At 41.8% G+C, this 16371-nt stretch overlaps 1 protein-coding gene across 2 annotated transcripts in view; it reads right to left on the reverse strand.

Moving 5' to 3' along the window:
- Positions 1-5066: 5066 nt before the first annotated feature.
- prkcg (protein kinase C, gamma) overlaps positions 5067-16371 on the reverse strand; it is a 29656-nt gene continuing 18351 nt past the window's right edge. For both annotated transcript variants that reach the window (XM_072672032.1, XM_072672031.1), the window contains 10 exons: positions 15906-16107; positions 15390-15572; positions 13183-13356; positions 11599-11690; positions 11439-11501; positions 10941-11079; positions 9107-9187; positions 7546-7653; positions 6727-6867; positions 5067-5971 (listed from right to left, as the gene is read on the reverse strand). In XM_072672032.1, the coding sequence (XP_072528133.1) occupies positions 5810-5971; positions 6727-6867; positions 7546-7653; positions 9107-9187; positions 10941-11079; positions 11439-11501; positions 11599-11690; positions 13183-13356; positions 15390-15572; positions 15906-16107 (1345 nt within the window). In that variant the 3' untranslated portion in view covers positions 5067-5809. The remainder of the gene's footprint in view (positions 5972-6726; positions 6868-7545; positions 7654-9106; positions 9188-10940; positions 11080-11438; positions 11502-11598; positions 11691-13182; positions 13357-15389; positions 15573-15905; positions 16108-16371) is intronic.

Here is a 16371-nt window from a genome sequence, read left to right on the forward strand (position 1 = left end):
TATTGATGGACTACAGTCTGGAATTATAGAACGGCGCAGTGCTCCTATAGGGTCAGTGGAGCTGATGGAGAATGGACAATGAGTGCAGAAACAAGGAGGTGGTTTTAATTAGGCGGCCGGTCGGTGTACATAACTAATATACTGCTTATGTCTATAATATTAGAAAAGGTAAATGGGTCATATCCAATGATTTCTGGTTCTCTCCTTAAAATAGCCTTGAGATCGCACTGGAGATTCCCACTAAGAGAAGGGAGGTCAAATGGAGAAAGGCTTGTTAAAAGAAGTTATAAGAAGACTTATATACCCTGTGGTATTTATATGAAAATTATATTAAATACCCCGTAGAGAGGTTGCTTAACTAGGCTAAATTTATCTGTAAATGCAATCACAGGTAAGTATTAATATAAGAGAGATGCAGAGGGACTTTTATTTTGAAATGCAGCCAAACTGTGAATAATCTGTGACTGTAATTGGGAAATTAATGTAAATCTGACAGAAATATTTCATCATTTTGACCAATATTATACAATATAATGACAATAATGAATTTAGAAAGAAAATACAGCCATATTAAAGTTCATTAGTCTTTGTCTTTGCTAGCAAGTGATAGCGTGACTTCATGAGCTAACCTGACAGGATTTCAACAGTTTACAGGTCAAAAACTGATATAAACTTAAGTCTAGAAGTTTTAACAAGACTAAAATAGGTTTTCGGATCAAATCTAACCTCAGTTTCCCACATTTAGGCCAACAAACACAATTCAGTAATGAGCTAAAGTGCTAAACTGAGTCTGTTAGCTCTGAAAGTAGGTAGCTAGCTGGCTACGATCTGAGGAAAACACCTGTATGGTTTTACCTGCTGAATTTCAACAGTTTTAGTGATAAAATGTTGAAAATGTAACTTCCAGAACATCCGGTACTTGATAGCAAATTGGGTTAAATGAAAAAATAAATAAATTAAATAAAATAAAATTATGTAATATTAAATTATTGATGTAAATGTAATATTTCAGTTTAGAATGGGAACATTTACATTTTATATTAATTTAAAATTTTCTATGAACAGGAATTTATAACAGTAAAAAAATCATGTATAAAGTTAATACTTTTAAAAATATAGTATATATATATATATATATATATATATATATTATATACTATGTATAAAGTTGTCCCTTAAACCCTGGGTCTTGCTTGGTCTTAAAAAATGTTCAAAAATTAGTAGAAGTGCTTTTGTTTCAGTACTGATTTAATTCAATAATTCTATTTTTACTGGTTTTACTGGGCTGCAGGTTTAGGCTACTCCCTTCTCCACTGCTTCTCAGCATTACTCAGCTCTCCTCCACAGAAGAGGTTCCATGGGGTCATTATATCTTCCTGAGAGAGAGGGGGGGGGGGGGGGGGGGTGGATAGTTTTGGCATGCTGTGCACACTCAGACTTTTCCAGGTCAGGTGTCCTGCCTTAAACCAGGCCAGGTCAGAAACTGAGCTCCTGCGCGCTGATGGCAGTCCACACCGAGGGTGGGAACCACATTGTTATGCATGGAGCAGAAGGAGCGATGCATTAATTCTGTAATGTCTGAATCGATTCGAATTAATCCTGAATGAATTTGATAACACTTTTCATTCATTTGAGTAGTACGCCTGTATGATTAAACGGTTGAGATGTAAACAAAGCCATTCAAAGAGGGTTTGATTCGTTCTACAGTGGAGGTGAATGGAAGCCGACGTCTGAAGCTCTAATAAAAAAAGCTCCTCACAGAGAGTTCTTCACCTAATGGTGATGAAGACGCTGCCTGATGCCTGAGACACGGTTCTACCAGAGTTCTGAGAAGAGTTCGGCTCTAGAACCTGCTTTTAAAATCAGATCATTAAAACGGTGGAGGGATACATGCTGCAGGGTGGCTGTAGTGCGGCAAAAAGTAGTCCCTTTAGTTGAGAATCTCTATTCATTATTTTACTACCATCATCATCATCATCATCATCATTATCATCATTCCATATAAAACTCAGAAGACGCGTGTAGCTTCACTGCTGGGTTTGGGTAATTAATAAAATATGGGCTGTATCTGTGTTGTAGTCATGGCGACTGGCGCCTCGTTCTATTTAGCACCATTGTAAAGAAATCAAAGCTTCTCAACAATTAACAACATTGCATTTAAACCCCTGAATTATTGACAATATTAGGTTTTACCTTAAACCCCCCCCAAAATAAACCCATCCTCACTTTGGTCCTAACCGTAGCCCTGGTCCAAAGTTGAACTGTAACACAATTTGTTATCAGTTTATTACGAATGTGAACATCTGTAGATGATCTATAGGGGGCAGTCTAAATAAAATGAAGCCGGACTTTAAATGAAGTATTAATTCATTTATACAACAAAATTGGATTGCAGAAGTGATTTTTAACGGCTAAGCAAAGCCCAGGGTTTAAGGGACAACTTTATGTTTAAATGTTTTTACTGTTGTTTTTATTCCTGTTAATAGAAAATGTAGAATGAAAAATAAATGTCAAAATTCTGATTTTATTCCAGGTTAACTGAAATATTACATTTACATCAATAATTTAATATTACATACTTGTATTTATTTATTTAACCCACTTTTCTCCCTAACTTAGCAGAGCCCACTATCACTTGCCATGCTCCCGACACTAGGAGGAGGGCAAGCTCAAGGCAGCCACTAGGCAGCCGACGCGCCCTGAGGAAATCACCCGATCCTCAGCTCTGATACCTCAGCTAACAGACGCCTGTGCCGACCAGCATCACAATGGGAGTGATGAGTGTAGAGAGCGCCATCTACCCACCCAGAGAAAATATGGCCAGTTGTGCTCTCTCAGTCTCCGGCTGCTGATGGCAAACAAGGTTCGTAATGATTTCTAGTAAATGATCAATTGTAATTTCCAATGAATTGAAATGGTCAGCATGTAATTTCAGAACTAGAAATGCTGACTTGACTTGATTTGGGGAATGTTGAGATGAGATACAGTAAACGGTAAAACATTTTATGGTTTTAAAATCACTTAAGATAACTTATTTTAGTCCTATTTTAACTATATTTTTAGGTAAGCCGCCAACCGCACACCGTGCAACTTGATTTAGAGGGCGTGTCCGTGTGTCTTTGCTATGGTAACGACGGGAAAAGTTTGCCTTGCACGGCTCGAAACGCTCAAAAGTTATGTACTAAGTCTCTTAATGAATCATGGGTGTGTTTTTTTTGGGCGTAACATGCAACAATAAACCAATCAGCTTGTCGCTCATTTCTCCCTTTAAGAGCCAGGTGCGGTCTGTCTGACCTTGGTTGCTATTTCAGTGGTGTAAAGCGTGGGGGGGTGGTGTACGAGCGTCAGGCTGCACGTGCCTGTGTTGAAAATTCACTGCCAAGATAGCAACGATCGTCTGACTGTTGACGTCTGTCTAATCTATGTTTTTTCAGTCAGTGGAGCTCCTGTGTTTTCCGCTGCCGAGACACATAGCAACACGCCAGAAACTGACCTGAACACCCCTCATTTTGAGACCACCGCACCCATCGGCGGAGAAATATCCGTAAGCAGCATTGCTATTTAAACGCCACAGGCGGACGGTGTGAACGCAGACTGTTGGCGGGGTGTAAGACCACAAAATGTAAGACTTTCAAGTGTCTATTCCCGGTTTGTAGAAGAGGCTAGCGTAGATACGTCAGGCTACTTTCACACACTGTCCAACAAAAGCAACAGTTAAGCATACATTTATGAATTTTTAGGTATATATTTTTTAATATTTCATGCAGTTTTATGTATATATATATATTTGTATATTTGTTAATACATATACATTTACAACAACATAACAGTCGTTCTTATACATTTGCCATAATTGCGCACAATGGCGGGCTATAAATCTATAAGACTAGATGCTAATTTAATATTGAATTCAGAATAGAACAAACAGAGAACTTCAGTAGAGAGAGAGAGCAGAGAACTGCTACAGTTACAGGGAAAGAAAGAGACTTCCTCAGATTTGGCACTCTACAGAGAACAGTAACACGCCATGAACATGAAAATGCTAGCAACTGGAGTGGCTTCCTGACTACTGTGCACAAGAAACGGCATCGTCACACATCATGCACTAAAGTAACCATAATTATTCTCAGGGTCCCATCTGAAAATCCAGGAAGGCCTTGGAAGGCCTTCAATCCCATCATGTCAAGGAAAAGATGTCTTTGCATGCACACACAGCAACGCTCCGGCGTTTTCTTCAGGTGAATCAGGTGAGACTTGCTTCACTGTAGTCCACAGGCGATGCGGATGTTAGCAAATCGACGGAATGCATGTTTTCCATAACTAATGTAAGATACTGATCTTAAGTCGGTGCACCTGAATGCACTCCTTGAGCTGACTGCAAGTTACACCACCACCTGCAAAAGCTAAACCTGTAAAAAAAATGTAAACTCAGCCCAACTTAAAATAATACAGCATCAGATCAAAGAGAGCTTTTTGAGTTAACTCAACTAAGTTCAATCAAAAGTTCTCCTAACTCACTTTTTTTTTTACTTCTGGATCACAATCCATGCTGAGTTGAGCCTCAAAAACATCATTAGTAAACGAGCTGCTGCTGAAACCTTGCGTAAGATGTTTAGTATGTGGCTCCGCCCCCTCAATCTATAGGTTAGAAACCCACCCACCCCCCACCCCCCATCACATGATGTCCCCAGACTGTCAGGAAGGCTTTCAACTATGGAGCACTAAGGCATTGCTGGGATCTGACCTGACGACCTCCTTGTGTTTGGTAAAAAAGGATAAAGGATAAAGGTGCACGTATTCGTCACTGTACAGTGTGGACTGTACAGCGAAATGTGTCCTCCGCATTTAACCCATCTGGTAGTGAACACACACTCACACGTGTTAGGGGCAGTGAGTACACACCCAGAGCGGCGGGCAGCCAACTCCAGCGCCCGGGGAGCAGAGAGGGTAAAGGGCCTTGCTCAAGGGCCCAACAGTGGCAGCTTGCCGAGCCCGGGAATCGAACCCACAACCCTGTTATCGATATCCCGGCGCTCTAACCGCTGAGCCACCACTGCCACTGGTGAGCAGCAGTTAGACCGTAGGGCCGGTCTAGAGCTTCCCTTCTTTCTCAGGCTCAGACACGGCTTCACACCTCTAGAGTGGAGCAACTGTCTAACTGCCTGCTTGTCAAGAGACACCAGAAAAGGCAGGCCTCCATCCATGAGATGGGGGGGGGGTCCTAACGTGAACAGATCGAGGGGGAGGAGCCACAGACCAAACACTTTCAGCTGCAGCTCATTTACTAATGTTTTTGAGGCTCAACTCGATATGGATTGAAGCAAGAAATGCGAGTGACGGAACTAAGTTGGGTTAACTCAAAGAAAGAAAGTCACCTTATCATTTTCATCAAGTTGACCTGACAACATTTTTTTTTCAAGTATGACATCCTGGATTTCCAAGTTTTCTCATGGAGATATATATTCAGATATGCTAAAATATCATGTATAATCATACTGGATACTCTATACTTCTACTCTAAGGAGTGTGTTCTCGATATTTATGGAGTATAAATGGTTTCTCTGAGGTGTAAGCAGCCTCACTCGCTGATCTCTATCATTTACTAAAGAAAGATTCATAATGGATTCATAAGTTCACTACTAATTCAGCACTGGTGGTTTTACTGTCCACCAGACTATCTGTGAAATCGGTTCGAGTGTCGACTCATTTCAGAGCGGTTCACTCATGACGGATGGAGTAAGTACGCTTTAAGGTTAAAGTCTAGGTGGGGTGAAGTTCGCTCCGAGCGCTTTGCTTGTGCTGTGTGATCTCAAACAGCGGTGAGGGGCGCAGCAGGAAACTCCGGGTTCATGAAGGTGAAGTCCTGGAAATCCTCCTGATCGATGGCTGCTAGCACATCCGGGTCTGAGGGCGTGAGGGCGGAGGAGGCGGAGGTGAAAAACTTGTCAAAATTTTCTCCTTTTTTTCCTCCCTGAAAAAAGAGAGAAGGGGATGAACAATCGGCAGGTCAGCATTAGATACTGGCAAATTCATACCGGGAACAACTGTGTTCGTGATTTTTATCCAGTGTGAATCTAGTCTGTGTGTGTAGGGTGGGTAGTTTTACAGTCTAATAAATGTGAAGTCTGACAGTAATAATTATGGAGCTATTTTTATCCAGTATGAATCTGCAGGGCGTGTAGTTTCTACAATATAACTAATAACTGTGTTATGATTTTTTTATCCAGTATGAATCTGCAGGGCGTGTAGTTTTCATAATATAAATAATTATTGTGTAGTGATTTCTAATCCAGTATGAATCTAGTCAGGGTGTGTAGTTTTACAGTCTAATAAATTTAAAGTCTGACAGTAATAATTGTGTATTTTAATCCAGTATGAATCTGCAGGGCGTGTAGTTTCTACAGTCTGACAGTGATAACTGAATAGTGATTTTTATCCAGTATGAATCTGCAGGACGTGTAGTTTCTACAGTCTGACAGTGATAACTGAATAGTGATTTTTATCCAGTATGAATCTGCAGGGCGTGTAGGTTTCACAATTTAACTAATAACTAGTATTATGTAGTAGTAGTATGATTTTTTATCCAGTATGAATTTACAGTGTGTAGTTTTCATAATCTAACTAATTTTTGTGTAGTGATTGGTGTAGGTGTATAGTTTTCACCCACTCCAACAGCAAACACCCACATCCACAGCACTGCAGGTTACTGTAATGTGTGGTACTGACCGCTCGGGGTTTGAAGGGGGGCTGAATCTCCAGTCTCTCCAGTCTGTCCCAGTCAATCCAGCGGAAAAAAGGATGCTCCCTGATCTCTCTCTCTGCGTCCTCTCCTCCACCCAGACGCTTCCCTGGGTTCTTAGTCAGGAGCTAGGAACAGAGAGAGAGAGAGAGATAAAGAGAGAGAGAGAGAGAGAGAGAGAGAGAGAGATAAAGAGAGAGAGAGATGGTCTAGCTGGTCTACCAGCATCAAGCTGATTATACTGGTGGTCAACCAGCTTGGTCATGTGGGTTGACTAGTTTGGTCAAGGTGGTCAACCAGGTTGGCCAAGCTGATTATAATGGTGCCTCAGCAAGGTCAGACTGGTCATAATGGTACACCAGTGTGGTCATGCTAGTCATAGGGGTCCACCAACTTGGTCATACTGGTTGACTAGTTTGGTCAAGGTGGTCAACTAGGTTGGTCAAAGTGGTCAACTAGGTGGGTCAAGCTAATCATGCCGGTGCCCCAGCATGGTCAGACTGGTCATACTGGTTATATATAGCTTGGTCATACTGGTTGAGAGAGTCAAATGAGCAAGTCTGGTTAAGCTGATCATACTGGTGCACCAGCTCAGCCATGCTGGTTGATAAGGTGCCACCTACTGGGCTGGTTGACTGTTTCGGTCAGGTTGATCATGCTGGTGGACCAGCTAATCAATCTATGAAAACAAACACTGTGATGGTCAAGAGCTAAGCTGACCTAACCAATTTAACCAGTTTAACCAATTTAACCAGTTTAACCAGTTTGAGCTGGTCAGGCTGTTTTTAAAGCAGTGAGTAGATTACCCCCTTGCAAATGGCGACGGCCTCACGGGACAGGCTCTTGGGATAGGAGACGCTTTGCTCCATGATGGACTGAAACAACTCCTCCTCATCCAGCCCGTCAAACGGAGGCTGAGCGAGAGAGAGAGAGAGAGAGAGAGAGAGAGAGATAGACAGAGACAGCGAGAGAGAGAGAGAGAGAGAGAAAGAGAGAGAGAGAGAGAGAGAGAGAGACAGAGACAGCGAGAGAGAGAGAGTTCAACAATGAAGTCAAATACAACAGGCAGTCTTAAAAATGAAGGTGCTTCAGAAGGTTCAAGTTCCAGTTTTGAGATGTGAAGAACCATTCCACCAAGTGATGGTTCTTCAGACCTTTAAAAGGTTCCTCACGCTCACACTAATCTCTATTAAAACATGGTTCTCTATGGAGCCAAAAGTGGTTCTTCTCTTGGGTTCTTCAAATCCCAAAATATCTACATATATCTGCCTGTTGGCCTACAGCGATTTAGCCCCGCCCACTCACACTTGACCCACTTGGGAAGAGAGCAAGGCCAGCTGTGCAGCTGATGGCATGACCTGGGATTCAAGATTCACAGTGGCAGCGCCTCAGCCCACTGGACCACTCGGAGCCCCACGTTTCAGTTTGCAGTAGATGAGAGAACCTACACCCTCACACCATTTAGTGTTATGAAAGTTATGAACATGAAGCTCCAGCATCATAACGCTGCAGTGAACCCTGCGGTAAACATTCCCACATTCCCACTGTTTACACTGGAATTGATTTTGGAAGAGAGTCCTATACGCTGAGTCGGCTCACACATTGACACGGATCTGCCCGCCAGTAAATAAGGATGTAGGTCAGATATGTGTAACGCTCTGTATCTGTAATTATGAGACTGCAAAAAATTTTTGCTTTTATAGTCTGACAGTCATAACGATGGAGTCATTTTCATCCAGTATGAATTTGATGTGTGTAGTTTTTACAATAGGATATCTATAGAGTGATTTTAATCCAGTATATGTTTGAAGTGTGTGTAGTTTTTACAATATAATAACTATAGAGTGATGTTCAGTCCAGTATGAATTTTAAGTGCATGTAGTGTTTGCAATAAAATAACTATAGGGTATTTTTAATCCAGTATGAATTTGAAGTGTATGTAGTTTTTACAATAGGATATCTATAGAGTGATTTGAATCCATTATGAATTTGAAGTGTGTGAAGTTTGCCATTCGACAGTAATAACTGTAAAGTGATTTTTAATTCACTATGCAATCAAATCCTTACAGCAATGCTCCTTCGAAGTCTAGTAGAAAGCCTTCGTGCCAGGACAATAGAGACAGTTACTCCAACAAAAGCAGGGGAAGCTCTTTTTCATGCCCATGATTTCAAAAGAAACAGTGAATGAGCAGATGTCCCAATACTTTTGTCAATATAGTGTAATTACAAAATGCTGTAATTTTAGAATTTTGAGACTTTCAGGGTTGATTATAGGGTTAATTAAGTGTCCATGGACCCCTAGAACCCCCTATAGGTCAGACCTGGGACTAGTCAGCTATGGAGAAAAATGCAGGCACGTGAACTTACCTGTCCAGCCAGCATCTCATAGAGCAGAACCCCGTACGACCACCAGTCCACCGCCTTCCCGTACGGCTGATACGCCACGATCTGACAAATACAACAATGAGCACATTTCTAATGAAGCAGACCTCACACCTGACACTCACAGAACAAGCCTTTAATCTGCCATAACATTAAAACCACCTGCCTAATATTGAGTAGGTCCCCCTCGTGCCACCAAAACAGCTCTGACCTGTCGAGGCTTGGACTCCACAAGACCATTGAAGCTCCAAGACTAAGATGTGAGGTGGGACCTTCATGAGCATCGATGAACCTTGGGTGCCCATGACCTTCTCTCTTGTCTGTCCTTTACTGACCACTGCATACCGGGAGGGAACCCCCCCACAAAACCTGCCTGATGTTCTGGAGATGTTCTGACCCAGAACACCTCCAGAGAGGTGGTTTACCTTCAAGAACCATGTAGATCCACCCCTCGACAGGAGCCACAGGAACCAGATCCTCGATGCTCTTCACTTCTGGCACTGGCACTGGTTTTAATGTAATGGCATTTTGTTTTGGGGACATTTTTCACTTTTCTCCATCATGTGAATCTGGAAGTTGTTCTTAACATATTGTCATTGACTTGGAGTAAGTTCTTTTTACATTGACTTCCATTGAAAGTTCAGGAGGTTTTTTCCTTCTCCTGTAAAGCTTGACGTTCTGGAGATACAGGCGAGACACAGGCACAGAGTTTGAGAGTGATAATGTAGAGATAATGTAAATGTGTGTGTGGAGGGGGTGGTGGGTGGATGGGGGGAGGGAGAGAGAGAGAGCCCGGGTACGAGAGATTAATTTCCTCGCCCGCAGGGACGCATATTGCGTCTGTGTAAGATGACAGGAACACGAGGATCAATTCTGTTTTTTTACATAATGGAATCAATAGCAGTGGGTTTAACTGCTGGGTTAATGATATCGTGCTGACGCATGCACACGTCCAGTTCAGTGTGAACACACACACACACACACACACACACACACATATTACTGCAGTGTGGTTGGTGCTGACTGAGCACACTGATTGACCGCCAGTGGTATAACCGCTGTGAGTGGACAGACGGACGGCTGGGCGTTTAGGACTCCCGAGCATGCCATGGGCTCGCTCAGGCCTTCAGACAAGCTGTGGCTGGAAACAAAAGGGTTAACCTGCTGAAACACCCACAGAGAGACGACCGTCCAATCAGGAGATTTTCTCCAGTGGTATCTGGGTGGAAACAACCATCCAGGCTCTCCCATTGGTTAGGCCTTCAGGAGCTGGACTGTGAGGTACGCTTTGCTTTGTACCGTCAGCTTTAGTATTTTTTAGTATTATTCAGTATCCACTATGAATTATTCAGTATCCACTATGAATTATTCAGTATCCACTATGAATTATTCAGTACCTCCTATGAATGATTTAGTATCCACTATGAATTATTCAGTATCCACTATATAATTATTCAGTACCTACTATGAACTATTCAGTACCTACTATGAAATATTCAGTATCCACTATGAATTATTCAGTATCTATTATGAATTATTCAGTATCCATTATGAATTATTCGGTATCTACTATAAATTATTATGTATCTACTATGAATTATTCAGTACCTACTATGAATTATTCAGTATCCACTATGAATTATTCAGTATCTACTACAAATTACTCAGTTTCCACTATAAATTCTTCGGTATCTACTATGAATTATTCAGTATCCATTGACCACCAGGGCACTGTAGCCACTGCATACTGCAAGGCCTGTGTGGAGTATGGGATTGTGATGTAATGCACTGTGTGGATCGAGCCTGGAGATCAATCAACCTCAGGAGCGATGTAGTCAGGAGTGCCGCAGAACGTCCGTGTGGTGTCTCCCTCCATCATGCCTTCTCTGCACATCCCAAAGTCAGCGATCTTTATGTGGCCCTCGCTGTCCAGCAGTACATTGTCCAGCTTTAGATCTCTGACAGAGAGAGAGAGAGAGAGAGAGAGAGAGAGAGAGGGAGAGAGCATCTATCAGACATGACAGCACTTATCTAGACCTTACATCCACGGTAAAGCTAACACAGCATTCAGCAATACGAATATCCTACCACCTGTCAAACATGGTGGAGGTAGTGTGAAGGTGAGGAGCATTTTATACGAGGATCTGAAGACATTTAGCAAATATGACAAATATGCAAAAGCGAATCAAGGGGGGCAAATACTGTCTTATATTAGGATTTTTAGCTTCTTCAAATCATTGCTGTTGATGGAATGAACAGTAGGCTGCCCAGGAACACCGCAAGCACCACGTCTGGCCGTACGGCTGTGATGCAGTACCTGTAGATGATGCCGTTGCTGTGCAGGAAGAAGAGACCCACGGCTATCTCTGCTGCGTAGAACCTGCAGGAGGGAGATTATTCATTAATGGCCGCGTTCAGGTCGATAAAACCAGAAGAGACGGGCGCAGGGATGCGAGAAGCAATGCGGCAGTACTCACGCTGCATGCGGCTCTTTGAATTTCCCAACAATCTGAATATGAAACATCAGGTCCCCCCCGTTCACGTACTCCATCACGTAGTACAGCCGGTCCTGAAACAGGAAAGCGTCCCTACAGTCAGTCACTTCCATAATCACTAAACCATACCATCACTAGTACTGACCCTCTGATCTCTAATCTTAACATTAATATTCCATATACACCATCAGTCATACAGTATCCACTATGAATTATCCAGTATCTACTATGAATTATTCAGTATCCACTATGAGTTATTCAGTATCCACTATGAATTATTCAGTATCTACTATGAATTAATCAGTATCTACTATGAATTATTCAGTATCCACTACGAATTATTCAGTATCCACTATGAATTAATCAGTATCTACTATGAATTATTCAGTATCCACTATGAATTATTCAGTATCTACTATGAATTACTCAGTATCCACTATGAATTATTCAGTATCTACTATGAATTATTCAGTATCTACTATGAATTAATTAGTATCCAGTATGAATTATTCAGTACCTACTATGAATTATTCAGTATCTACTATGAATTATTCAGTATCTACTATGAATTATTCAGTATCTACTATGAATTATTCAGTATCTACCACATTATTAAGTATCTGATCACTTAGTATTTATAATAAATCATCCAGTATTTATTGATTATGAGTTACCGAGTATTAGCTATTCAGTATGAGTTATTCAGTATGAGTTATTATTCATTAACTACACTATCTAAAAGTCTTGTTAACAGAAATGAGACTGATATTCCAGCAGTTTTAATAGGGCGGAAAAAGCAAACACACTGACACTGTTCCGTCTTTTTCAGAAAATCCAGAACTTACGGATTGTAATCATAAAAGCTGCGTACTGCAGCGTATTATATAAAGACTCTCTGTCAATCATTACTTCCTCAGATAGACACACACACACACACATACACACACACACACAGTCACACAGTCACATTACATAATCCCCCCCAGTCAAATTTTAAAAAAGCAATCTGTTCTCATTAAGTAACTCCTCCCCTCAGGACTATTAATGTCCTTGGTGAGAGCAGCAGCACCAGCTCATTAATGTAGGAACTGCAGCTCCTATTGAGGCCAGTGCACACCTCCACTGACTGCAGTCAATCATCCGCCAAACGGTTCTGCTATCATGATTCAACAGCATTCATACTGGATATTAATGTTATTAGAGCTTCATACTGGATATTAATGCTATTAGAGCTTCATATTGGATATTAATGTTATTATAACTTCATACTGGATATTAATGTTATTAGAGCTTCATACTGGATATTAATGTTATTAGAGCTTCATACTGGATATTAATGCTATTAGAACTTCATCCTGGATATTAATGTTAATAGAGCTTCATACTGGATATTAATGTTATTAGAGCTTCATACTGGATATTAACGTTTGTAGAGCTTCATACTGGATATTAATGCTATTAGAGCTTCATACTGGATATTAATGTTATTAGAACTTCATACTGGATATTAATGTTATTAGAGCTTCATACTGGATATTAATCTCATTGACTGTAAGTTATGTGCACCTCAGTCTGGAAGGCGCAGTATAGGGAGGTAAGAAAGTGTGGGCGGCCGGTTAGCCCCAACACCCTTCGCTCCACCATGGCACTCTCTGTGTCCTCATCCTGAAACAGGACGTCCTTCTTCAGTACCTTTACCGCAAACAGCCGCTCACTTCCTCTCTCCTCCGCCAGCATGACCTAACACACACAGACACACAGAAACACACACACACACACACACACACAGAAACACACGTCACTTCATACTGCCTGCTGTCTCTGCAAATAAGAAATCAAAGACTTTTATTTTGGTATCCTTTTCCTCTTAGTTTTCTTTTCTCTCTCAAAACTGTTCACAGTGGTGGTGAATGAAACCAGACGTCTGTTATTAGATCTTCATACTGGATATTAATGTTATTAGAACTTCATACTGGATATTAATGCTATTAGAACTTCATACTGGATATTAATGTTATTAGATCTTCATACTGGATATTAATGCTATTAGAACTTCATACTGGATATTAATGTTATTAGAACTTCATACTGGATATTAATGTTATTAGAGCTTCATACTGGATATTAATGCTATTAGAACTTCATACTGGATATTAATGTTATTAGAGCTTCATACTGGATATTAATGTTATTAGAACTTCATACTGGATATTAATGTTATTAGAGCTTCATACTTGATATTAATGCTATTAGAGCTTCATACTGGATATTAATGTTATTAAAACTTCATACTGGATATTAATGTTATTAGAGCTTCATACTGGATATTAATGTTATTAGAACTTCATACTGGATATTAATGTTATTAGAGCTTCATACTGCATATTAATGCTATTAGAGCTTCATACTGGATATTAATGTTATTAAAACTTCATACTGGATATTAATGTTATTAGAGCTTCATACTGGATATTAATGTTATTAGAGCTTCATTCTGGATATTAATGCTATTAGAACTTCATACTGGATATTAATGTTATTAGAACTTCATACTGGATATTAATGTTATTAGAGCTTCATACTGGATATTAATGTTATTAGAGCTTCATACTGGATATTAATGTTATAGACACAGGAGTGTTTTATGGTTGTAATTCATCTTTTGCTCAGTAGAAGCACTGGAGGCCTGAAGCAGGATTCGGGTCGTGATCAGAACGCAGCGCTTGGTTTCTGATGCTCGGCTGCTCACTTGCCCTCCCTCCTTGCTCTTTTCCTCCTTGTCTGTCATCCCTCGTTCTTCTCCGTGTCATTTCCCCCTTCCTGCTGTGTGTCAGATTTCTCACTGTCTCCAGGTCTTCTGTCCCTCCCTCTCTCTCTCTCTATCTCTCTCTCCCTCTCTCTCCCTCTCTCTCTTTCCCTCTCTTTATCTCTCTCTCTCTTCCCCCTTCTCCCTCTCCTCTCTCTTTCTCTCTCTCTCTCTCTCTCTCTCTCTCTCTCTCTCCCCTTTCTTCAGCATGCCGCTGCGCCCTGGAGGAAGCACTGTCTACTGAGCGTAACCCTGCACTCTTATATAAGCAGTCTGTAGTGCACACTTTCACACAAGGGCATGCATGCACACACACACACACACACACACACTCTTGCACTCACGTGCATGTGCATTTCTAGTCATTAAAGTGACAGATAGAAGCTTACTCCCCCACATGAACTGTCATGGTTTTAACTGCATCACACACGTCACTCAAATTCTGCTGAGTTTCAATCCAGGAAAATCCAGTATGAATCTGCAGGGTTTGCAGTTTTACAGTATGACAGTTTAACTGGGCAGCAGCTTTAATCCAGCATGAAACCTTTCAGCGTTCTTACTTTCTAACACTAAGAATTAAGTCATTAATCGTAATCGTATGAATGAATATTACAGTAATATTTGTGCAGTGACTTTCATCCGGTATGAATCTGCAGGGCCTGAAGTTTTTTTTTTACCCACTGACCCTAACAATTAGCAAGTGGTTTAAATCCAGTCTGAAAGTGCAGTCTGACAGACATAACTCTGTGACTTTAATCCAGTATGAATCTTCAGTGTGAATGGGTTTTATCCTTGTAACACTAGTAATTGAGTCATTTTAATCCAGTATGAATCAGCAGTGTTTTACAGTCTGAGAGTGATAATTCGAGATTGATTGTTATCCAGTATGAATCTGCAATACACTTTCATGTCGTAAGTCTTGTTTGCGTGTGTCCTCGGGTTGGACGTTGTTGTCCGCCTTCATCACCTTGCCAAAGCTGCCCTTTCCCAGCACCATCAGGAAGTTGAAGTCATGCAGTCCGACTCGGCCTTTCCCTGCTGGTATGCTGGTGGGTACAGGGCTCAGCACGGGTGGGCTCACGGCAGGCACAGGTGTTGCCACGGTAGCAGGAGCAGGAGAAAGAGAGGGAGAGACATCGGCGTCTGGCTCCTGCAGAGAAAGAGAGAGAGAGCGAGGGAATCAGCCACTGCGGAGAGAGCCGACTGACGAGCGGGACTCTACCGCCACCGTGTGGACAGAATGTGTAACTGCACTGTGCCAGTCCCACAGCACAACTGCACCCAGTCTTAAAACGAAGATGCTACAAAGGGTTCTTTACTGGCACCGTGCCTAATGGCAGGCGTGGGCTAGAGGGGTATAAAGCCCCCCCAACATTGAGCTGTGGAACGACTGTATTCTCAGGAGCGTTTGAGTGATAGTCAGTGTGATGGAGTGGTCTTGTGGTGATCGTGGAAGCCCCAGCTGTAGGTGAGGATGGGTTACCTGAAGGTCCGGGTCCGGTACAGGTATGTTGTAGTATTCTCCCTCGTCCTGGTTGAGCAGTTTAAACCAGCCACTGACGGGCCGGCGGAATATCTCGCTCACCCCGAACGACAGAGCACCCATAAAGTCATTCCGAGAGGTACGGTCCCAGTCCCACACTTCTATAGACAAGCGTCTGTCCCACTGCCGGCCGCGCACTGAACTACGAAAGACCAGGAGAGAAAGAGGGAGACGGGAATTTCCACTTTTCAATTAAATGGTCAAAGTAAAACATGACAAAGATCCTCTAATCTAAGACTCGACTAAACACAAGTCAATCTGGAGACCATAGTACTCTTCTCTTCGCCTGAGTACTCTCAGAAGAGGAGGGTCTTCAGTCTGGGTTTGAGGACAGCGAGCGTTGGACTCTGCTGTTTGGACACCCAGGGGAAGTTCGTTCCACCACTTCGGTGCAGGGCAGTAAAAA

Source organism: Salminus brasiliensis, unplaced genomic scaffold (genome assembly GCF_030463535.1).
Source record: "Salminus brasiliensis unplaced genomic scaffold, fSalBra1.hap2 scaffold_137, whole genome shotgun sequence".
Lineage (NCBI taxonomy): Eukaryota > Metazoa > Chordata > Actinopteri > Characiformes > Bryconidae > Salminus > Salminus brasiliensis.